Source organism: Aedes albopictus, chromosome 2 (assembly GCF_035046485.1).
Source record: "Aedes albopictus strain Foshan chromosome 2, AalbF5, whole genome shotgun sequence".
Lineage (NCBI taxonomy): Eukaryota > Metazoa > Arthropoda > Insecta > Diptera > Culicidae > Aedes > Aedes albopictus.
In genome coordinates this window covers 268,021,490-268,047,873 of record NC_085137.1, presented here as the reverse complement: position 1 = coordinate 268,047,873, position 26,384 = coordinate 268,021,490, and the positions used below count along the sequence as shown (strand labels likewise).

General features: G+C 36.4%; 1 protein-coding gene across 10 annotated transcripts in view; it reads right to left on the bottom strand.

Moving 5' to 3' along the window:
* The window catches only part of LOC109416672 (transmembrane and coiled-coil domains protein 2), a 510,917-nt gene that overhangs the window by 145,367 nt on the left and 339,166 nt on the right, over window positions 1-26,384 (bottom strand). For all 10 annotated transcript variants that reach the window (XR_009998194.1, XM_029877001.2, XM_029877000.2 and 7 more), the window contains one exon: window positions 19,780-19,893. Coding sequence is in view for 9 of the 10 variants with exons in the window: in XM_029877001.2 (XP_029732861.1) it covers window positions 19,780-19,893 (114 nt within the window). In the remaining variant the exon portion in view is untranslated. The remainder of the gene's footprint in view (window positions 1-19,779; window positions 19,894-26,384) is intronic.

Here is a 26,384-nt window from a genome sequence, read left to right as displayed (position 1 = left end):
ATGGATAAATCCATGATGTTTTCCAATTCACAAAATGGTTTTAAATTGCAAAAACACGTTTCGCTAAAAGATGTAAAGCCAAATTCAGATTCTACTATGATTGATCTAGCGAATATAAACGGCCATAACATTTACACGCAGAAAAATAAATTGTAAAAACAATTAAATTACACAGCGTAACAAAAAATAACTTTTAGTCTGTTTCAAGAGCAAACTTATGTATCTCTGACAGATTTTGGGCCGCTGAATCCGAATCCGTTCTCAGATTTGCTTCAGCACGTCACAATTTTGAGCTATACCTCAATTTATAGGGCAAAATATGCGAGTTGAGGCTTTTTTGACTGTAAGCCATTAAGCATGGAATTTTTTTTTAAGCAACCAAAAGGTAAATTGGTCAATGAACATCTAAATTAACGACTCATGCAAAATATTTCATTTTACCAAATCGAATTTGATAGTTTTAAGGGATTTTTGTTAGGTACGATATTTCCCATACAAGTCACCCTCCAAAAGTTGCATGCAAGTTTACTTACTAACATGAAATGCTTAAATCTATGAAATTTGATTTGGTAAAACGAAATATTTTGCATGACTCGTTAATTTAGATGTTAATTGACCAATTTACCTTTTGGTTGCTTCAAAAAAATATTTCCATGCTTAATGGCTTACAGTCAAAAAAGCCCAAAATCGCATATTTTGCCCTATAAATTGAGGTTTAGCTCAAAATTGTGACGTGCTAGAGCAAATCTGAGCCCGGATTCAGATTCAGCGGCCCAAAATCTGTCGGAGACACATAAGTTTGCTCTTGAGACAAAAAAATGTTGCGCTGTGTTATAGTTCAAATCAACCAATTTTTCAGTTTGTTATAGCGACAAACTGATTTCTAGTTTAAACTGAACTGTTCCATTGTTTGATAATACAAATATTTTCATTTGCCGAAACTTTTGACAGTTTGTTGGAACAAACAGACATTTGGTAGTTTCAACATAAAACAACACATTGTTTTAAACGACTGCACTTTTGCAATCAACAAAACCGGAATGTGATTATGTTGATGACGGCAGCTCCTGCGGCAGCTCGGAAATCTATTTTTAGACACTCGGAAAGCGGATGTAAGTGAGAACGAATAAAAAAAGCAAAACATCGAAACCGACCAACTTTTTGTGAATGCTGTCTTGAGTACCTGCGCGTTATCCATCACGACCAAAACTGTACTTGGAAGTTGGAGTGATGGATTTGCTACACTTTCTTTGTTGTGGCGATGTTGGGGTAAGAATTTGATAGATGTGTGAGTGCTTCCGGGCCATGTTTATGGTTCTAATTTTGTTGAAACAAATGAAATTTTTAACGTTATATGGAATGATGGGAATTGGTTGTTTTGATCGATAAACTATAAGTAAGAACAAAGAAATATAACTTTGGAATAAGTAAATTCTCAGTTTGAAAACCAACCATGCGGTTTATTGTTTTAAACAAGCCTCATTTTTCTGCGTGTAACACAATTAATGGCTAATTAGCAAATTTTCCAAACGTGTCCATCTTACCCACTCTACTAGTCTTTCCCACACTGTTGAAAAACATACATTTGGAGACCACTTTTTAATTATCTCAAGAATCATGAAAAAATCAAATTTTATTGCAGAATCGGCTTGCAGACTATAAAGTACCTTAGTTGAAGTAAATAGTATGGAGATATATTTTTAATTACCGCATTGTTTACACTGTCAAAATAGAGTATTTCCTAAACATGTCCGTCTTATTGACAACCACCCCTCCCCCCCTATATTGGGTGTTCCAGAAAGTATGAGCACAACTTTGTATAGCGAGAATACAATATTTTTTTAACAAACATCTATTTTTATATTTTTGTATTTTTATTCAATGTAGGTATTTTCTTTGATACCTGTGAAGAAATCATACTTGAAAAATGGGGTTTTGTATGCAGAATGATTAAAAAGAAAAAAAAAACAACTTCCTAAACTTCTGCATAAACCACTTTTTTATGTTTTTGTCAAATACACAAATTCGAAACATTTTTTTTCGAATTTTTTTGACACTATATATTTAAAAACATGTTTCTTCAGATGCATGATTGAATTTTTTTACAAGAATATGTTTTGCCTGTGCGTACGAGCACTTCCAAATATTGAGAAAACTGAAAAAATCACTTTTTCTATTTCTGGATAAGACACGTCCACAGACATTCGAGTTTTTGGATATGTTTTAACGTGAATAAATATTGCGCATTTCCCACCCCACTGGACCCCTTTCGCAGTTAGTGTAAGTGCGGGATTGTGAATAAAACTGCGATTTTGCATCGAATCGTGTCGGTGTCTTCTGCGCACTTATGCATTACAAAGTGCTGAATAAGTGCGCAGAAGACACCGAAACGATTCGATGCAAAATCGCAGTTTTATTCACGATCCCGCACTTATACTAACTGCGAAAGGGGTCCAGTCGGGTGGGAACTTCGCAATATTATTTAATCTACACCTAATAAAGCTGGAGCATTTATTTTACTTATAGTGAAATTTAATTGCAGATTTCTGTATGCTGTGATAGATATACATTTTAGAGCTTGTTTTCGACTATTAGAAAACCGGGTTTTCAAAAATAAAATTCGATATTTTTGAATTGAATTTTCCGCTTCAAAATTTTATGTTTTAAGTTCAAAGAAATGGTTGTATAATAGATATGCATATCGACAATTAAGGATATAATTTTGAAATTTTTATCGAGCATAATTTTAATCGTAGAAAACAATTTGTTAAGTGATGTCATAAGGATAATATAGCAATTTGTGCAGAAACTTTAAAAGGTTTTACAGGGTGTTATAAAGTTCGCATTATAATGTATTCACTGTATTACCCCTCTGGAGAACATCAATGTCATTGACCACTTCCTCCGTATCTTTTGTGTCAAATAAAAGTCATTCGTGTGCAACAAAGCAAAGGTGAAGCACGTTGTTTTACTCTGCTACGATTCCACTATTCCCGAAATTACAACAGTTGTCGACGAGGCGGGATAAATTTTGTTTGGAAATTAGTGGATGGGAAAATAGATTGCAGTCGAAAGTTTTGCGTGAAATTGGAGTTTCGGATCTGAATTCGACGGACGAGGAGACGATTTTGAGAAGACTTCGAGTACTGTTCCGGAACGGCGGATTTTCCTTTTTCTGGTGTCGGTGCTGTGCCTTGGGGTCCAGTCAATCCTGCTTTGTATGCGAACATTACGCCCTGCGGTGGCCGGTGGTGCTGCTGATTGTTTGCTGTACGGATCGCCATCGCGCTGCTGTTGTCAAGTTGTTGCTGCTGCTGCTAAAGTTGGTGCTGCTGCTGAAGTTTGTGCCGCTGTAAAATCAAAATGACGAGTCCAGCTGGTGCTACTGCTGCTGGGGCTGGTGCTGCTGCCGCTGGAGCTGGTGCTGCTGTCGCTGGGACTGGTGCTGTTGCTTTCCCATCCATGTTTACGATTGAGCCATTCGACAGGAACAAATCCAAGTGGTCAAGATGGGTCAAACGTTTTGAAGGAGCGTTGGATATATTTGATGTACCTCCTGCTAGTCGAAAAGCGATGCTTCTATATTACATGGGAGCCGAAACCTATAACCTGTTGTGCGATCATCTTGCTCCAGCTGAACCGGAAAACAAAACGTATCAGGACATCGTGAGGACATTGGAGAAGTTTTTCGATCCGGAACCTCTGGAAATGGTCGAACTTTGGAAGTTCCGATCAAGGCTGCAGAAGGAAGGAGAATCGGTAATGGATTTTGTCACGGCCCTTCAACGTGAATCGAAGCACTGTAACTTCGGCAATTATTTGGAGAAAGCGCTACGTAATCAACTCGTTTTCGGTCTACGAAATCAAAGGATCAAGACGAGGTTGATCGAAGAGAAAGCCCTTACTTTCGAAAAGGCGAAGGATATTGCTGTATCTATGGAAGCATCGGGTGAAGGTGTCGAGGTGCTTAACAGGAAAGTCCATGAGTTGAATCTAGTGCAGAAGGCTGGCAACCAAGGTCGGCGTCTAGTTTCGACAGAGCGACGGTCGATTTCAAACGAATCAGGAACCACGGCTAAGGTAACTAACACCACTACTAACAAGTGCTTCAGATGTGGAAGTGAGACACATTTGGCGAACCGATGCGTTCACAAGGACACCGTCTGCAATCATTGCAAAAAGAAAGGGCATCTGCAGCGAGTGTGTCTCAGCTCCACATCTGGCACCCAATATGGTAAGAAGCTCGGTAAGAAGATGAAACAACAGACAAATCTGGTTGAGAATTATTCTGAACGTGATTCTGAATCAAGCTCGTTGGGCGATGAACCTAATGATATTTGCGTTTTTGATGTATGCGAAATAAACGACGACAAACAGTACTCCAAAATTTACTTAAAACTTAAAACAGGAAATACCGTCATCAAGTTTGAAGTCGATAGTGGATCGCCAGTTACTTTAATGAGCATTGCAGATAAGAATAAGTATTTGAAACATATGTCATTACAGGAATCAAACATTGAGTTGCGAAGCTACTGCGGTAACAAAATACAGGTGCTCGGATTCGTTAACGTTAAAGTGCGATTGAATAACGTGATCAATGATTTGCGCTTGTTTGTGGTTGAAGGAAATAGACATCCCCTACTTGGTCGTGAATGGATGCATGCTCTTAAGCTTGACTGGAATGAGATAATGGGTTGTCGTGATTGCGTCGTTAACAAAGTGAGCTCTCATACTTCTCCGCCGAAGCTGGTTGACGATTTGATAAAACAATTTCCCACCGTTTTCGATAATTCAGTAGGAAAAATGGAAAACATACAAGCTTCTCTCACGCTAAAACCAAACAGTAAACCTGTGTTCCTCAAGGCTCGTACGTTGCCATTTTCGATTAGGGAAATCGTTGAGAAGGAAATTGAAAGTTTGGTGCAGAACGGGGTTTTGATTAAAGTTAATCACAGTGAATGGGCTACACCCGTTGTTCCAGTGATTAAATCTCAGAATCGAGTAAGGCTATGTGGGGACTATAAATTGACTGTCAACAGAAATCTCTTGGTGGACGAACACCCTTTACCAACAATCGATGAGTTGTTTGCCAACATGGCAGGAGGAGTAAAGTTCTCCAAAATTGATTTAACTCAAGCGTACTTACAGATGGCGGTGCGAGAAGAAGATCAGCGTATATTGACTTTGAATACTCACCTCGGGTTGTTTCAACCTACTCGTTTAATGTATGGAGTGGCCTCGGCACCAGCGATTTTTCAAAGAGAAATTTCTCAAATTTTGCAAGGCATTCCAGGTGTATCTGTATTCTTGGATGACGTTGAAATAACTGGTCCAGATGATAAAACACATCTAGCCAGATTGCATGAAGTTTTGCGACGGTTTCAAAGTTATAACATGCGTATCAACCTGTCCAAGTGTGTGTTCTTCGCTGACAGTATTGAGTACTGCGGCTACGTTGTTGATAGCAAAGGAATTCATAAGATGGAAGACAAAGTTACTGCAATCCAAGAGATGCCGGCGCCGAAAAATAAGGAACAGGTTAGAGCATTTATGGGCCTTGTTAATTATTACGGAAGGTTTTTGCCCGGTTTGAGTTCAAAGATGTATCCAATCAATAATCTCCTGAAAGACAATGCAGCGTTTGTTTGGGATAGGGCCTGCGAGGATGCCTTCAAATGGGTTAAATGCGAAATGCAGTCTGACCGCGTGTTAGTTCACTACGACATGAATCTTCCATTAGTTTTGGCGACTGATGCTTCTCCATACGGTGTAGGTGCCGTTTTAAGCCACATCTACCCAGATGGTAGCGAACGACCTATCCAGTACGCGTCACAGACACTTAACTCAACTCAACAAAAGTATGCACAAGTAGACAAGGAGGCATATGCCATCATTTTCGGGGTTAAGAAGTTCCACCAGTACCTTTTTGGCAGGAAATTTATATTACTCACTGATAATAAACCTGTTGCCCAGATTTTCTCTCCTGACAAGGGACTGCCAACTTTGTCAGCGACACGAATGCAGCATTACGCTGTTTTTCTCGAGAGTTTCGATTTTGAAATTCGTTTTCGAAATTCGAAATTTCATGCGAATGCAGACGGGATGTCTCGTCTACCGATTCCGAACTCTTCAGGCAAACCATACTTTGAGCTGGCTGATGTTTTGGAGATTCAACAGATCGAGACACTTCCTGTTTCGGTTGAAGAGCTTGCTCAACATACTGCGAAAGATTTGACTGTACGTAACTTGATTCAAGCATTGCAAACTGGTAGATTGGTCGAGGGTCATGATCGTTTTGGGATCAACCAAAATGAGTTTTCAATTCAAAAGGGCTGCTTGATGAGGGGAATCCGTGTTTACATACCTCCCACACTGCGTCGCAAAGTGCTAGAAGAGCTGCATGCTGGCCATTTTGGAATTTCGCGCATGAAATCGCTGGCAAGATCATATTGTTGGTGGTGCAATATTGACAATGATATTGCAGATTTAACTCAAGGTTGTATAGACTGTGCTCGTACAAGACCAGACCCGGCTAAAGCACCGGTTCATTCATGGGAAAGACCTACAGAACCTTTCCAGCGGATTCATGTAGATTTCGCGGGGCCTTTCATGGGACAGTATTTTCTCATTGTGATTGATGCGTACAGCAAATGGCCCGAAATCAAAGTTATTCCGGACATGACAACAGAGACCACAATTCAAAGATTACGAGAGTTCTTTGCCACTTTTGGTATTCCATCAGTTATAGTGACTGACCGTGGGACTCAATTTACATCAGATCAATTCAAGTTGTTCCTGAAGAACAATGGTATTACTCATAAGATGGGTGCCCCGTACCACCCTGCCACAAACGGGCAGGCTGAGCGTTATGTTCAGACAGTGAAGGACAAACTCAAAGCTCTCAAATGTTCACGATCGGAGATAAACATGACTTTGCTTGATATTCTTTCCGCGTATAGACGCACAGTTCATCCTGCTACAGGGAAAAGCCCATCGATGCTTGTGTTCGGCAGGCAGCTGAAAACTCGTATTGATCTGATGATACCCAGTGTGGATCACGGTGTAAGCTCCAGGAATAGCTTGGGAGAGGAAAAGCGAGTACGATCTTTCGATGAGAACGATAGGGTTGCAGCTAGGGATTTTATGGCAGGCTCTGAAAAGTGGAAGTTTGGTGTCGTCGCTGAGAAAATAGGCAAGTTACACTACATGATTAGACTTGACGATGGTAGACTGTGGAAGCGACACGTGGACCAACTAAGACCTGGGCCCGTTTCTCCAATCATCGATCCCGATCCTGATTCTCTACTCGATAATCTTATCCGCAACCAATATAACGAACCTAAATTCGGTTCCAATGCGCAAGATCCACAAGCATTAGATAGTGCTATTCATAGTGCTATCAATGACTTGCCGTCTACGGGAACTGAGGCCAATCAAACAGTTAACATGAGAAATTCAGCAACTGACATTACACCTACTCGTAGCTCCGTTACTCCTACCTGCAATGCTCAAGGGAATACTGAAGCGAATCCAACCAGTGAAAGTCGTATCAGAAGATCAAACAGAGTTAGGAAACCTCCGGCAAGGCTTGATTTATAAAGACGCTAACAGTACTAACTCGATTTCCAAAATTACCCCTTTCCTATCCTAAAAAGCTGTATCCGTAACCCCGAGTCGGCCACGGGTAATCATGGCTATCCAAGTACTAACATTTCAAATACTATTGTTAGGGGAGGAAAAGATGTTATAAAGTTCGCATTATAATGTATTCACTGTATTACCCCTCTGGAGAACATCAATGTCATTGACCACTTCCTCCGTATCTTTTGTGTCAAATAAAAGTCATTCGTGTGCAACAAAGCAAAGGTGAAGCACGTTGTTTTACTCTGCTACGATTCCACTATTCCCGAAATTACAACACAGGGAATGTTCTACCGATTCTATAACATTTACCCGAAAACCATTTACCCGAAAGACATTTACCCGAAAACCATTTATCGGAATGTAACATATACTCGAATGCCAAATACCCGAACGCATGCGCGTAAATAGAGCGCATTTAGCCCCCCCCCCCCCCCCCAGCTGCGATGTCGTGCTTGCTTGTCATACACTACAGGCGACGCACTCGACATTGCGGCTGGGGGGCTAAATGCGCTCTATTTACGCGCATGCCCGAACGCGACATTTACCCGAATGCGACATTTACCCGAATGCAACACGTACCCGAAAGCGACATTTACCCGAATAGTTTATCACTCTGCACAAATTATGATTTTGTTTTGAATAAAGTTCATTTATTTTGTTCAATGTAAAAAGTACAATTATCATTTTGGATTGTGGCTCAGATAAGTATTTTGAATTGAATGTTAAGTTCCTAAAGAACACATTGTATTGAGTTTTCTGTGAAATGATCCGCTATAGGAATTCACAGCCAGGGCAAATACCTGAATAAAATTAATCACCGCAGATTACTATTTTTTGTATTAACATTGTTAGAATTCTCTCTAGAGATTTACCCTTCTTTGATTCAAAAGCTGTTCTTTCGATAAGCAAAGAACAGCTTATAATTTAAAGAAGGGGAAAATCTCTGTAGGCCGAATGGTCATTAGATCCAATCGATTATAGAACAGTCCTTGGACAATCAACATATCATTAGAAGAAAATCTTAAATAGAAAAGTTTGTAGTTTGTTCACGAATCAGAACATCCTATTATCAAATGAAGGAAAAAATCTTAGATGTAGACTTGGAATCCATCAGTCAATCCTGTGAAAGTGTAATTGAAAAGAACATTCAATGATCGAAAGAAGGACAAAAGTTATATACAGTTATAGTTCGAACGCCAATAATATATGCAGCAGTGCAACTCGAAAGAACAGCCTTTGAAGAGAAGAAGGAAAAATTAGAAATCCTCTATATAGAGATGAGCGGATGTTTTATATGACGAATCGGCAACGCTGTTTGTTTTGTTTACAACTGCTTCCAACACTTGCCACAAAGCTAGATGTTCAAACTTTGTGCGTGACTTTGTGTAGTGCAAGTTGTTTTGTTTACGATTGCTAATTAATGGTCGAGCTTTATTTTACAAAATTTTGGAAAAAATAGCAGCGCAATCGAAAAAATATGAAATGCATTGCAAAAAGCAGCGCAAATCATATCAGTAGAAGTGAATCAAGCAGCAGCAATGGAAGGTTTTACGAGAAGAGAACATACAAAAGTTTCTACATGAACATGAGTACACGTAGAAAGCATAATTAATTAATTATATCTTTTTTATTAGAATTAAATATGCCATCAGTTCAACGATATCAAAAGTAAATAATTATAATTTGTTCAATTCTGATTCCAATACCGTTCGAACGACGCACTCCTACAAACAATAAACATGTTCGTTTGGCTCACACTTTGACATTTCTCTCTGCACGATTGGCTCACAATGGCCGCTTCCGCAGATCTCTATAATGTAGGATTACTAGGAAAAATCTCCGAAGGATAGGAAATATTTTGGCCACCAAACAACTTAGTGAGTGTACCACAATTTCTGTAAAAAAAACTCTACCCCATTACCCCGGATGCCCGGATATTCGAAGTTCGTATGTATGTATGTATGTAGGTAGCCACCATCCTAGCTTGAGTCTTGCTCTGCATGCAGTTCCACTTAACAGTAAAGATTAAATTTCATTACCACTTTGAATTCAACATACCGCTGTATGAAGGGCCAAAAGGGGGTGTGGCGGACCCGTAAGTAGATACACTTACGCGAAATCCGCGGGTTTAAGAGAATCTCCTTCCAACAGTATGATCCAACAAGGTGAATAATGAAATTCACATTACTTGTCAAGCTTTCTACGGGATGGTTTGTTATAAGAAGGGCGCGTCAAATCCATTGCAACTGTTGGGATAGAAGAACCCATCTACAAGGATGTTATAGTTACTTCTCACCTCACTCCGGTTGGCAACCACTCCGTCGTACAGTTACAACTTCAATGATGCCCTGATGCACCCTCCCAACCCAGCATAGTTATATAGTCAATAGTATAATTTGTTAGGGTTCATTCAAATATTACGTAACGCTAAATTTGATTTCAGATCCCCTCCCTCCCCGACGTAACTACTTTTGTATTAGAAAATTTGAAATTTTGTATGCAGCGTAACACAGTGCTAGAACCACTCCCCCCTTGCGATACGTTATATTTGAACGAACCCTTATGAGGGAATATAGCATTGAATTATGGAAATATCAATATAATAATATGCTGAAATCTTATGAAGTCCTATTTAATGTAGCAACCTGAAATGGGGTATTGATTTGTGAACAATTTGAGTGAGTATTATTCGCTGTCGAGTCCTTTTCTGACCTAAAGAATTATGACAGTAATATAATGCCAATGCAATTGCTGATATATAAATATATACTCAATAATGGAACACAATGTAATATATTACAGTATAGAGCAATAAAACTGCAGTGAATCGCATATTTGTCCCATTTGCATAGGAAAACCAGCAAAGATGGGACTGATATGCGATTCACGGCAGAAAAGGTAATAGCATTTTTATAATGAGAATACCCAAGAAACACCCATGTCTCATTAGAGCTATGGCAGCACAAGCCCCGGCTGCAAGGAAGTCGAGTCGACGTTATTCCACTATTTTGTTGGAATAACGTCCCAACTACCATCACACAACCAAAATCTGTTCAGCCGCAACCCCCACATGACACGCGTGACGAATTTCGCGCCAACTCGACCAGTGGTTGGCAACACCCTCTCAGAATCGAATGAAACTTGGTGGGCATAAAGACTAGGTTTTTATAAGCAACTTTGCATACTTAAATTTTCGAAAATTTTCAAGAGTAACATTTGAAGAGGGCCTAACTTTTTTTCGAAGAATTTTTTAAAATCGATGTAACTCAAAAATGATAAGACCTATAGAAAAGTGTTGTATGGGGGACTTTTAGAAAATTGTCCATGCTTTCATGAAAAAATATTTTTAAAATTCTAAATACATTTTTACACGCTAAAAAATATATTTTTAAAATTAAAAGTCAATTTACAGAAAATGCCCACTTTTTTATGTTTTGAAATTTTTTTCCAAGAAAGTCAATATTGTTGCCTAAACTTTCCTCCATACATCACAAGATGGGCACTTTTAAGGAAAAAAAGTTTTTCTAACAAAAACTTTTTCATGTTATTTTTTTTAGCGTGTTGCGCATTAACTCGTACAGGATGTATCAAGAATCCTTATACCCATTTAATAACACTCAATGGGCATTACAACTTTGTTTGATTGGGTGCCTTCTTTTTCTTGGCGTTACATCCCAACTGGAATAGAACCTGTTTCTCAGCTGTTTTGATATCTGAATGCTTAAAACAGCATTCTGTTTGCTGAAATTGTATTATTGTGTGCCTAGAACCAGTGAACTAACATCATTATTAGAAGCGAATGATAAAGAATCGGTTTTATTTCAACAATGGCTAACCAATGATCGATGCAATTTGGAAACTATTACTAAGACTATAGACGAGTTTGTTCCGTATTTTGTAGAAAAAGTTGATAAACTTATAACTCATGATTTCATTTATAAAGAACAATCCTCATTTTTGCGGGATAAAAAAGAATCTCTTAAACAGGGTGAAGTATTGAAAATTTGTGACTTTTCAGCAAATTATTCATTTATCATTCAAAATTCAGCTCAAGGTTACTATTGGAATAATTCTCAAGCTACCATTCGCCCCTTTGAAGTGTACTACAGAAAAGAAAATAAGTTGGAAAACTTGAGCTTTATAATAATATCTGAAGTACTTACACACGATACAACAACAGTTCAGTTATTTATATCAAAACTGCTGGATTTCATTAAACAATCGATTGATTTCTCAAAAATTACTTTCATGTCAGATGGAACAGCAGCTCATTATAAGAACAAAAAAAAATTGCCAGTTTGTGCAGTTTTCGGTCCAATTATGGATTGGAAGCAGAATGGCACTTCTTCGCAACTTCACATGGCAAAGGTCTATGTGACGCTGTTGGAGGTACTCTCAAGCGAATGGCAAAACGAGCAAGTCTTGCTCGAGATTATGGAAACACAATCACAACTCCTCGAGAACTGTATGACTGGGCAGTTAAACAGTCAGATATACATATAACAAAATTGAATTTCTGCTTTATTTCAAATGAACAATATGCAAAAAATGACGGATGAACTTGAAGAACTATACACATACAGTCACGTAAAAACAATACCTGGTACACAAAAATTTCATTCATTTGTGCCAATTTCTGAAAATCAAATTGAAGCGAAGAAGTTTTCGAATTCAAAAGATAATCCAAAAAAGTTTACTTTGTTTCAGATAGACTAAAGATCTAATATTCAAAAAACGTTACAATAGAATGTATAAAAGAAGGATGTATATATTGTAGAAAAGAAAATAATTGAATACACATATACATATGTACATATTTCATCAATACACAAGCGTTTTCATTGATATAAAACCCTAAAAGCAAATTTGTCTTGAGCCCTTTCCAATATCAAGCACGTTTTCAATGTCAAGCACGTTAAGATATTAAAAAAGTAGTTGAGCCCATTAAGTTTTAATGGATTGTCATTAGGATTCTGGATACATTACTGTACGAGTTAATGCACAACACGCAAAAAAAATAAAATGAAAAAGTGTTTTTTTAGAATTTTTTTTTTCCTTAAAAGTGCCCATCTTGTGATGTATGGAGGAAAGTTAGGCAACTATATTGTCTTTCTTGGGAAAAAAAATTCAAAACATAAAAAAGTGGGCTTTTTCTGTAAATTGACTTTTAATTTTGAAAAGATATTTTTTAGCGTGTAAAACATTTTTTTATATTTTTTAAATATGTTTTCTTGAAAGCTTGGACAATTCCCTAAAAGTCCCCCATACATCACTTTTTTGTACAACTTATCATATTCGAGTTATATTTTTTGTGAAAAAAAAACGGCTAATGCGCAACACGCTAAAAAAACTAACATGAAAAAGTTTTTGTTAGAAAAACTTTTTTTCCTTAAAAGTGCCCATCTTGTGATGTATGGAGGAAAGTTAGGCAACAATATTGACTCTCTTGGAAAAAAATTTCAAAACATAAAAAAGTGGGCATTTTTTGTAAATTGACTTTTAATTTTAAAAATATATTTTTTAGCGTGTAAAAATATATTTAGAATTTTTAAAATATTTTTTCATGAAAGCTTGGACAATTCTCTAAATGTCACCCATACATCACTTTTTTGTACATCTTATCATATTCGAGTTATTTTTTATGAAAAAAAAAAAACGGTTAAAGAACTTTGACTCTTTTTAAATGTTAGTCTAGGTTAATTTTGAAAAAACAAAATACGCAAAGTTGCTTGAAAAGGTAAAGTCTTGAAACCTACAAAATTTCATAACATTCTGAGGGGATGCTGCCAACCCCGAAGACGAGTTGGTGCGAAATTCGTCGCGTGTTGCTTGGGTAGTAATATGAGTTCAGCAAACCGTCGAGTGAAGATCTAATACGGAATGTAAGTATAGATGTCCTACATAACAGCAGAATAAGAAGAAACTCCTTCCAGATGTGTGATCCAACCGGGCGAATAATAAAATCTACAACATTCGTTAAGATTTCTTACGGGATGGTTTGTAAGAATTTAAGCACTTAAAATCCATCGAAACTGTGGGAATTAAAGAACCTATCTGTAAGGGTGAATATTTTCTCCTTGATCTGGCAGGCAATCCACTCCAACATCCGCAACTGATGGAATATAATATTGAAATACTTTACATATGATCAAATAATATATAACTGGAAAATCAATATTTAATTAGATATGATATAAACAATAATAATGCAAATGAATTTAACTTTTTAATTGAAGAAAATTTGAATGTAGGGTATGTGTGCCATCAGTAATCTCATGCTCCCGTATTCATCCCATTCGAAAACAAGCGATTAAGGCAATGACCTAATCCGTTCTTTTTGTTTTCCTGCGTGCTCACCTCTAACAAAAAACACAAAAATACTAAACAAATCCAACAACGCCTCAAACCCCTGTCTTTCGCTGGATGAAAATGGGGGCCACATGCTTAATAAGGGAACCAATACCCTAGTTTGAATTTGAATAGTAGCTGCTACCTTTAATATCGCCGTGGTGCTGTGGAGGGAGGGTATACTGTATTATTAGTTTGCATAAGTATTTTTGTATGTTTTATCGTTTCTCCAATCCAAGCTCCGTTGACGATCGTTGATGAAGATAGTTCTGTTCGCTGTGTAGCTTGCTTAGCTCAGTTTGCTGAAAAACCATTACTATTGTTACGTCTGTGTGATTATGATTATGACATTAAATGTGATTGTTTTGCAACATTTATTTAAATATTTGATCTGAAGGCTCCAGAGATACGTGAATGTAATCTATAAATTATTTAACTGGCTATTTGAATTTACTTGATCCTTGTCCACCACCATTTTTACTAATTACATATTGATTTTGTAACATAATGACAAGAATAAATCAAGGTAAAAAGTACAAACAACTATACTCAAGACCAAATAAATGGATGTTGATTGATGTCGGTATTTCGATAATCTAAGTTTACTTAATCCCCACCATAGAATTAAAACTACTGCTAATGACATTTTCAAACCCATATTACTCAAATAGATAAAATGATAGTAACGGCCTCCCGACCTCCCACATATCATGTTTAAAAACTTTGTAAATTTGATTTTAAGTTCATCAATGCATTTATCAATTCTAATTTATTAAAATTTATAAGACTTCAATGTTCGAATTTTACTTGTTACTATCATTTTCCTACCACCATTATTTATCGAACTACCTTTTGAATTTTGTTAATTTTGCCCCAGAAGAAAATATAGGTACAGTTGCAAACAAATAAATGGTAGTGGGTTTACCTTAATGTATGCGTATAATATGTTAATGTATTGTACCCCTACAAAATCTCCAGATTAATATTACTGTCAATTTGTCGTTTCCATGTTAATGACAATTTATATTTTCATTACACAATTAAGTAAAATGATAGTAACGGCCTCCCAACCTCCCTCACATCATTTTTAATTTGTCAAATTTAATTATCAATTCATCAATTCAATGAAATATTGGTTATGCTCGAAAACTCAAAATTTACTTGTTACTATCATTTTCCTACCACCATTTATTTGTTTTCCTTTAACTAACTACAGATTTCGATACCAAAAAGCAACAACATTTAATGACCTAATGATAGTGAATTATGTTACTTTAAAATTTCCCGTAATATAATGTTGTACTCACAATTTCCAAGTTATTATTTCTTACAATTTTTGTTACGTTCATGACATCTTCAATCTACAATTACATCATTCTATCATTTTGTCGACATGCTTTACTTATATTTTTATCATCATCTACACATACACTCATATATACATATATTTACATACATACATACATACATACATGCATACATACATACAGAAATATATACACGCATATTAGATTGTGTCAAAAATGTAATTTTCCTCTAAAATCATGAAACTAAAGACGCCAAAGTACCGCCCAGAGTTCGCCTCAAAATAATATTTCTACAGGAGAGATACTTTGTTAAAAGCACTGAATCGTTCCGTAGTCCCCGTATTGATACGAACCATTTTAATCCTCCCCTACAACATTGGGACGCCCTCACATAAACTTTTACATATATACACATACAGACACATAAAACCATTTCGATATTATTTTACCGTTTCAGTTAATTTACTTTACAACATGCTTTATCTGTAGTAAGATGAAGTTTGAAAAAAAAAAAAACAAATATGTAAATACAATTTTATTGAAATAAAATAATATGTTTGGCATCAAGACTTTATCGGCTTTAGATTTCTACTAAATACTTCTACTTACTCTTTTATAATTGTAAAGCTACAAAATGTGAACGTATCTTGATGCAACTAAAATAACTACTATTACTGATACTATTTGATAGTACGGCATTCACTACTACAACTTCCATTACTACAGCTATTGCACTACTAGATAAATAGAGCCCGGATATTCGAAGTTCGTCTGCAAATAAACTATATAACATTCCAACTCGAATAAGTAGCCTCTAATGATAAGAAGGAAGAAATTCAATGGCGAAATTACCAGTTTGGCCGACCAACTCAGCAATAGTACACGGATGGACAATGCAAATTCGGAAGAACAGCCAATTTTAAAAAGAAGACAAATATTAGAAGAAGTGGAGAATACTTGCAGTATGGCAGCTAATTTGTGACCGAATATATAGGTGTATATAAGTTGCTCAAAGCAGCCTGTGTTGATAAAATGTAATAGCTTGGTAAATAAAAAGGCATCACATTTGGATGTACAGTTGTGGTGAAAACAGTTCAATTTATCTCAAACTTCTGAATGTTTTTTGGTCAATTGGCTGGATGTCTTTTCGGTCATTCTCACTCATCAAAAAGCCAGCCGAGCATTACTAAACGGTACTAAATTAATTAAGATGAATACAAACTTTATGCGGGTATGGTTATAAGACTGCCTATTTGAAAGAACAGTCAAAATTTGAAAGAAGGGAACATTTCAGATTAAAATATTAATAGTTTTCATAGCAATAACTATAACTTCAAAAAAACAGCCATAGCTTGAAAAAAGGAGAATTCTTTAATAAAAACTTCAACAGCTTTATTGCAACAACTTTTTACAGCTCCAAAAGAAGGAAAAATAATTTATTACAACATGATTTGGGGTCAGCGCTCAAGCAAATTTTAAAAGAACACCTTAGTTCCAAAAATGACCGGTTATATAAGCATACTGAGCTCTTCAGAATCCATATTTGAATAGACAAGTACATTATATTAGGCCATTGTGTAGGGCCCATATAGCCGAGGCGGTAAACGCACGGGTATTCAGCATGACCATGCTGAGGGTGACGGGTTCGATTCCCGGTCGGTCCAGGATCTTTTCGTAAAGGAAATTTCCTTGACTTCCTTGGGCATAGAGTATCTTCGTGCCTGCCACACGATATAAATACACATGCAAAATGGTCATTGGCAGAGGAAGCTCTCAGTTAAAAACTGTGGAAGTGCTCATAGAACACTAAGCTGAGAAGCAGGCTTTGTCCCAGTGAGGACGTTACGCCAAGAAGAAGAAGAAGTTATATTAGGCCATCGGATAAGTGCACTGTATATCTGGTAAAATGTTTGAATCAGCAACCTCTCCCTTCGTTACATTTGCATTGCATTTTTTTCTTACGTTTTCGCAAACCTTGCTTGTGCATAAAACACAACGTTGTTACATATTACCCCAAGGATTACCCTTTTTTTTATCTGTATTTACGAGATTTTTAGCCCTAGGCTAGTTCATCTCGGGACCCACGCTTTACTTCCCTTCCGAAGGAAGAACTCACATTTTGCGAGTTTGTCGGGAGTGGGATTCGATCCCAGGTCCTCGGCATGATAGTCAAGTGTTCTAACCATCACACCAGGTCCGCTCCACAGGATTACCCTTCTCTAACTGATTAAGTTTCATTAACTTCTAAAAAATTGTTCACAGTGAACACTTTTTGGGCGATCTTCTGAATGATTCGGGTTGGCGTTCGGGCTAATGTAAAATATTAAAAAATCCTCAGATTAAAAATGCATTTTGACCACCAATTAGCCCTGTACCAGAGTGCTTGATGATCACTCGGCCTGATGATTATTAGGTCTAACGAAAGCCTGCTGAATGACACCGGGCCATAACATATTTATTATTGACAAATCATATGTCCACCTTTTTTTGCATTGTTCGGGTAAGTGTCGCATTCGGGTGAATGTCGTATTCGGGTAAATGTCGCATTCGGGTAAATGTCGCAATCGGGTATTTGTCACATTCGGGTAAATGACGTTCGGGTAAATGTCATTCGGGTAAATGTCTTTCGGGAAACTGGATTTCGGGTAAATGTTATAGGACCGTTCTACCGCATTCAAATAAGAAAAAAAAATTGATGATTGAGATTTGTTTTTAATATATTAAGGCAGACATGTGTGAAAATAAAGTTTGTTTCTTCAGTAATATAGGGACACCCTATATTAGACTCGCCCATGCGGGCCTCGGATCGAAAGTCGGTTGTTTGAACGGTATTTATACCCTTCTTATGGGTGTTAAAGGGTAAAAAGCTAAACTAAAAATGAAAATATGGCATCACTGTCTCAATGTATTTTGAGATACTTAAAAACGCATGTGAATATCCCAAAAAACGAAAATTCTTTAAAAATAGATTTAACGTAATAAGTGTTTATTTCAACCTTAAAAAGTGAATAAATGACAACTTAAGATAAGAGAGGTTTTTTTATTCAACTTTACATTATGCTTTGACATTCTTGCAACTTTTTCCAACTTTTTGCAACTTTGCAAGATATTTTATTATAGAAAAATGGTCATTTTTCATTGGAACACTAAAAAAATCACGTGGAAACAGCAACAATATGGTAACACTGTCTTCAGAAAAAAGATGCATAATAACATATTGTAAAAGTGTTCAGAACATCAGAGGCCATGAAAACCTCATCCAAGAAAGCTATAAAGTATTTTATGCAATGGATCATTGAAGCTGACTTTTTCGCTACTCACCGCATCAAAACAAAAGCGCCACCGTATATGGACGGTAACACAGTGACAGCAGTCGAGTTACGTCAAACACACAAGGCTACGGTGGCGCTATCTGTTCATTTCATAGCGGCCGTTTTAGTTATTTTAGTGATCCATTCAGTATCGTAATTTCAATTTTATATAACTCATTTTGGTATCATAATGTGCAACTTTTCCGAACTGGTTCATTATGCAACTGAAATGAGTTGCATAATGAAAAATAGATGCATAATGTTCATAATGCAACTGATTTGAGTTGCATTATGAATATCATGCAACCCAAATAGGTTGTATAATAAAAAAATCATTGCATAAAATTTTGTATGTTACTCGTTGCAAAACTCGATTTTTCAGCACTCTTCGTATTTATCCAACTCGGCAAGCCTCGTTGGATAAATGTACGACTCGTGCTGAAAAAATCATTTTTTTGCAACCCGTTACATAAATAACTATAGTGGTTTTCCAAGGTTTGAAGAGGTTGTTTGTACTAAATTTATTATATATCGCTTATTTCAAAAGATACAGATAAAGTGTCTTCGACAACATTTTTCTGCATGATATTATCTACAACATTGCAGAAGACATCATTTAATTATAGTGGCTTATATAGAAAATAGATTTTTATCTAACTTTTAAGTAAACTTATCAAAAAAGCAAAACATATCAAAAGTTGCCCCTAAAAATATGTAACAACTTTACAGAACATCACATTATATTATTTTCACATTCAAAATGCCCACGATCGCGTTTTTCGGGGGAGCCTTAATTCTAGAGAAATATCCACATGCTCCCATAAAATTACTCATGTTTTATTGTTATCTCTGTTACTCTTACAAGAGGCTCAATTTAAAAATACCCATTATTGAGTTAAGCCGCTTAACTTGAAAATGAGTGTTTTAAAATGAAGTCTCTTGTAGAGTGACAGAGCCGAGTTCTTAGAAAGAGTTGTCCAGGAAAAAATAATCTCTCAAATATAATAGAATCTCATCTAAACATTTAGCTCAATTTATGAAGTATAATAATGTTTTGTTAAATTCTTCGACATTGATTCATATTATTAGGGATATTACATTATTTGTAGATATGTATCGAATATCTGGGTAGCCCACTTTGTCCCACCAACTTTTATCGCTATACTTACCCTAGTCTGACAATTCTCCATTATCTCATAAACGTCTCGCAATCTTTCATCACTTTGATATTGAACTTTCTCTTCTAAATCTGCTATGGCTTGTTTTAAATTTTCGATTTCGTTCTGTAAAGAAAAACAATTTATTTCATCAACGTACAATTTATCATTTAATTTTCAGTGGGTTATACTTAGGGTGCGTCAACGTTGTATGGAAAAAAATAAAATTTATAAAATTCAATCAGACCAAAGTTTTTAAGATGCCCTTTGAGGTCCCAAACAACTGTGCAAAATTTGGGCATGATTGGTTTAGCCTACAGGCGTATGCCAGGCGTATTGCGCATTGCGATTGAAGTTTGTATGGGATTATACATGGGAAATCATACTTTTTCGCATTTTTCTTGAAAGTTGCTCAAAATTGTCCTATACCATATAACCGCTAATGTTGAAGTATAGCACAGAATGTGTCGAAAAACTTTTTTGAAGACCGCAAAGCGAACCGATGCATGTGGAAAAAGATACACTCTTCGAAAATTAGGCCAAAAATTGAGATTTTATTATTGATGTTATTCCTTTACATGTTAAAAGATAAGCACACTCAGGCGATCAGTAAGTTATAACTTTTGTTACAAGACTCGGATCGCTTTGCGATCTTCTGCGAAGTTTTTCAGGACATCTGAGGCTATACTTTTACATAATCGGTTAAATAATTCAGAAGATTTTTTTCTTTTATAAGGAAAATGCAAAAAAGTGAGTTTTTCCATATAAAATCCCATACAAATTTCAATCGCGATGCGCAAAGTTAGGCATGACTGGTCGCGCTCAAATTTTGTACAGCCGTTCAGGACCCGAAATGGAGTAAAAAAAACCTTGATCTGTAAAAACGACCTCTATGACCCACGCTAATATGTATGTAATAGGCATGGTCGATCAACTAGTTATTGTGTAAAAAATAATAAAGCATATTTTTCAACTATCATGTAGCCCTATGAGAACTATAAAAATAAGATTTTTTTAGTTATCTGATATTATTGATTTAAAATTTTTAATTACTGGCCAGTACAAAATTCTCAGTGACAATGTTTTTTTTATCCCAGCCCCGGAACTTTCGTCTGTTGCAGTTCTCCCCTGAGAGCAGCTGACACTGACTAAAGACACTGTATGCTAAAAACACGAAATCTGATGATTGTTGCTGTTGATGATGATTGCCGCGTTATGAAGATGATGCTGTCGAGCAATGCTTTTAAAGCGCGTTCGACAGGTCTCCTGCTCGATTGGAATGACATTGACAGCAAATTTGGAATTCCAATTGGAACATTACATATCGTGTCTTTGCATATAGTGTCTTTAACACTGACCTTCTTCTGAGCCCATGGCTCAACTCTCACTTCTTAAATATAATAAAGAAATACGAAGATCGAAAAGGATACACTGGAGGCATACATGTCAAAACATAGAAAATATTCCTGCAACCGCAAGGTTGCAAAAAATCCTTGCTAAAGATCACTCAAATGGGCTGGGGACTTTGGAGAAAGAAGATGGTTCTTTCACTACAACTGCTAATGAAACTTTAGAAATAATGATGAGAACTCATTTTCCCTGTTCTATTGTTAATTCTAATGAAGACCAAATTAGAACTGCATTAGGAACTGACATCTGCAATACCACACTGAAATAAATTTTGTTGTAGTTTCTACCGAATCCATGGTGAAATTAAGAACTGCACCAACGATTTTCAACCGAATGCAAAATTCTGTTAATTGTACTGAAACATTGTCAATATTAACATGCGTGTCGTAAAGTTGACTGAAAACATTCTTGATGCTACTCTTTTGGCATTGTAATTTCGCCCACGTCGACTTGAATGTTGCGAGTCTCAGATAAACGTTAAGCAAGTTTATCATTAAGCTACATTCCAGAAGATTGGCGAAAAGTACGGGTAGCTTTTATCCCAAAGGCAAATAAAAAGGATAAAACATCACCAACACCCTTTAGGCCGATAAGCTTTATCGTCAGTTCTAATTAAAACTATGGAAAAAAATATTGATAAATATGTAAAATCATCATACATGGCCAAAATTCCTCTCAGCAAACATCAGTTTGCGTATCAGGAAGGCAAATCATCAAAAACAGCGTTACATGCAGTTGTTACAAAACTTGGAAGATCTTTGGAAGCAAATTTCACATGCGGCTTTCCTTGGCATTGAGGGAGCATTTGACAACAGTTACAGTTACTCATCAACAGTTATGAGTTACTCATCTCATTAAATACTAAATGGTATCTGCAATGACAAAACGTAATTTTGATAATTGCATCATAGATTGGGTTAGCGAGATGTTATCTAAGAGAGAGATATCAGCAAACCTTGGAAACTCTTTTATTAGTATTATTAAGGTGTCATGATGCATCACCAAGTTTTCAAACGAATCATTGACTTTTTGCTTTTCAATGATTATTTGCCTCGCGATTTTGTAGTGATAAAAAACTGTCAATTCTGCACCAACGCAGTTGAAAAAGTATCATCGCAATCACTGCGAGTGAGCATATAGGATGATACTTTTTCATACGAATATTCGCTTTGGTGGCAGAGAATTATTACTTTGAAATTTCTTGCCACATATCCAACATGGCTGCCGATGCTGATGATGCCGTAAAAAGCCTGAAAGGAGTTAAAGGGTGCCCACAAGGAGGCGTACTATCACCTCTTCTTCTTCTTCTTTGTGGCTCTACGTCCCCACTGGGACTTGGCCTGCCTCGCTTCAACTTAGTGTTCCTTGAGCACTTCCACAGTTATTAATTGAAGGGCTTTCTTTGCCTACCATTGCATGAATTTGTATATTGTGAGGCAAGGACAATGATACACTATGCCCAGGGAGTCGAGAAAATTTTCCCGACCGGAACGGGAATCGAACCCGCCGTCTCCGGATTGGCGATCCATAGCCTTAACCACTAGGCTAACTGGAGACCCTACTATCACCTCTATTGTGGTCTTTAAGGTTGAAGAATTCGTCATTGATATCATCGTAATCGTTTAAAACACAATCGTTATGAAAATGTATTCACCGCGTTTCAGATGGAAAATGGAATGCAGGGAATACATTTTCATAAGGAATATTTGTGTTGTGCACGAGAAAACTGCTTTCGAAATTTCAATGATGACGATAATATCAATTATGAATCCTTCAACCTTAATAGTTGATGATCTGCTCAAACATTTAGAATCTCAGAGGTTCGGAGTTTTTGGCTTTATAGATGATATAGTCATATTATTACTATCGTCACTAGTAGATTGCAAAGTGCTTTCAATTTTGTTTCTTCGTGCATATTCAGATTTGATTACCGAAGTCGGTATAATTTTACTGGGTTTTTGAACAGCAGAATAGGCTTCTAAAGGCCTATCTCAATTTCTACATAATTCGATCAAGCATTGATTAAAACGACTTTTTTACTCATTTTTTAAGTAGTCTTATTAGGGAAAACCCATAAAATAAATTTTCAAAAATTTTGATAATTTTTGCAACACTCCTTGTTTAGCACTCAATTTTGGGTAAATTTTGTTTACCGTGTATGTCAAACAGGAACACTTGTTGTCAAAAGTGAACCAAAGTGATGTCTTTTGCAACCCGTCGTTTCACTTTCGTTACGTCAAGGTTGACTTCGAATGTCAAACAAGACCTGCCCATCATTATTTTATTTTCGAGTTTATTAACTATTATGTCATTGTTTAAATTCGGAAAACATACCATTGAGATCAGAAAAACATGCTCCTTCGTGTTATACAGTAAAACCGGGAAAATATTTTTCATTTTAGGACCCTATTAAGTCGGTAAACGGTTGTAAGTACCGAAAAGTCGGTAACACATAAAATCTCGATCTGTCAAACATATACTGATTTAGTCAGTAAAAGCTGATATGCATGTTACTGTCTTTTTCGGTACACTGAACGAAAACCCCCGCAGAACGGAAAATTATTCTTCGTTCAATGCGATACAGATCCGCAGAATCTCAATTTTGAATGATTCTACTGCCTTCTACTGAATAAAAATCATCCTATTATAAAACAAAAATGGACGCAAACATAAATGATTCTTCGCTTGGGGTTTGTTGTGAATGATTATCATCACTAAATCATCAGAAAACTGAATGACAATCCCGACCGAATAATTTTCTTAACAGCAATGGCGGATTTTTATTTACACTTTATATTATATTTTTTGTATGTTGTCTTCCTTTCAGTCAAATATGAAAAGATGAGATTAACAAATGAGCATTATGCTAAATCAAGCTGATTATACTTTATCAAAACCCCGTTCCGAAAACCATTAAGTTTTAGTTTGATTTTTATTTAGCTGTTGGAGCGCCATGCCACACTCAAAATAATCCAAACGTCATTGCCACGTGAAGAATCACGTAAATCGCTAGGAATGAACTTTTTCTCAAATTCACCTGATAAAGGTAACAGTTACCGGCCGCTAAATAAGAATGAACTGCAGCTCCGATCATTTTTACTGTGGTTGACCTATCTCACCTACGTGAAAATCGCGTGCATGCTTCAATTCATTCTGATCGACTTCATTCCATGGTTCATTCTGTGTTGTGATAAAGTTTAAAGATGGCTGCCATTCAAAACAAACTTTTGTGGAGCGATGTTTTACAAAACTTATTTGATAATTTGGAAGGTAGGTTGGATATTTTTTCTGTTTAATCTATTCTTTATAATCCTCTTCCTTCACAGAGCACAAGACAGAGCATGACTTTTTACAAATGCTTAATCACAAAATGGGTATGTGAGTTCAAAATGTCACGAAGAAATAACCGGCTGATCTTGTGGAGAAAAATCTAACATGAACCCTTTTTTGTTCATTTAGAACTAAAGGTAAATACTACAGAATGCCGTGCATCGAAAATGTTCTAACTGTATCCAATATTCCGTTAATACAGAGACTATCGCTGACAAATACCTCGATGAAGGCTTTTGTCTCCTCCTGTTGCCATTTGCGATCTTGCTTCCTCCTGCAGCGATGGAACTACGCCGTAAATCAAGAGCGTTCATGAGCGCATAACTATTCGACTATATATGTATTTCGACCATATTAATAGCTTTCCTTTAGTTCAGCAATAAAAGTCTTGTTAATTTTAGAGTAGTTCATTTTATTATGTTGATAAAATACAAAAGCTCTAGGGAAGGGTTTCGTAAAGGGTATTCCACTAGAATACCAGTTAGATCTCATAAAATCACTTGGTGAATGTCATTGAAAAAACACGTAGCTCTGATGTTGTTATCCGGTGGACTGAGTGAATTGAAAGGAGTTCATTAATTCATTTTGTTACCTAGGTTCACGTAGGTGCTACGTGAAAAGTACGATGGAAAAAATTCACGTATGTTTTCACGTAGCAATAACGTTTGGATTGTTTTCAGTGCAGTTTAAAATTGCAAAATTGAAGTGATTGCCGCAGAAAATGCGTCTCGTAAAAGTGTTTGACTTCGGTGAAGTATGGGAAAAGTGAATGTAAGATTAAAGTGGAATGTGATTTCTGTATACTTCTTCTTCTTTATGGCTCGACGTTCTCACTGGAACTTGGCCTGCCTTCCTTCAACTTAGTGTTCTTAGAGCACTTCCACAGTTATTAATTGAAGGGCTTTCTTTGCCTGCCATTGCATGAATTTGTATATTGTAAGGGAAGCACAATGATACACTATGCCCAGGGAGTCGAGGAAATTTTCCCGACCGGAACGGGAATCGGACCCGCCGGCTCCAGATTGGCGATCCATAGCCTTAAGAGGAAAGGCAGTGGCGCGCCCGAGATTTGTCTGTGGTGTTCTCTGGTGCGCGCGGCTAACTATTTTAGCATTTTTGGCAATTATTGGTCAAATTTTTAAGGATTTGGAATCAATCCGTCTCTTCGAAATTGATTGAAGATCATTTTCTGTGAAGAAACCATTTTGATTAGACTTTTAGTTTTGGCTGGAATGTCTTTTTAGTGACGAAAAACTTCCAACATCTTATGACATTTCTACTTATTTTGTGTGCCAGAGACCGATTTCGGCCAAATTTCGAAAATCGGAAACAATCCGTCGATAGAGAATTTCATAAAGAATAATCTAATTAAATAAAAATTACGATAAAAAATCTCTGAAATTCTCGAAGCTCTTTAGAATCCGCATCAATAATTAGCAAAAATCTCAAAAATCTTTCCATTTCTTGAGGTACGATCGCCTCGAAACGACCGATGAACCCATCGGAGCAGACCAATGAATTCATGGAGTAATCCATGTAGCAGAATAAATCATCGGTCAATTCGGAAGGATTCTACAAATTCTTCTATTTTGAAATATATAAAAAGTATATATTTTGCAAAAACTATGATAAAAGAAAAATAAATTCTTTCGAAACCATCTTGTTTTCGTCATTCGAAAGTTGTTTTGGCAGATTGATTTATAATTCTATTTCGATAACTGGGTTGACAAGGTATTCTATTGAGTACATGACAATGGGATTCATAAACAAATTAGCTCGTATTCAAATAGGTTGCTCACTATCACCGCCTAGTATTTATTTTAATTTATATTTATATTTATATTTATATTTATATTTATATATATACAAAATCCATT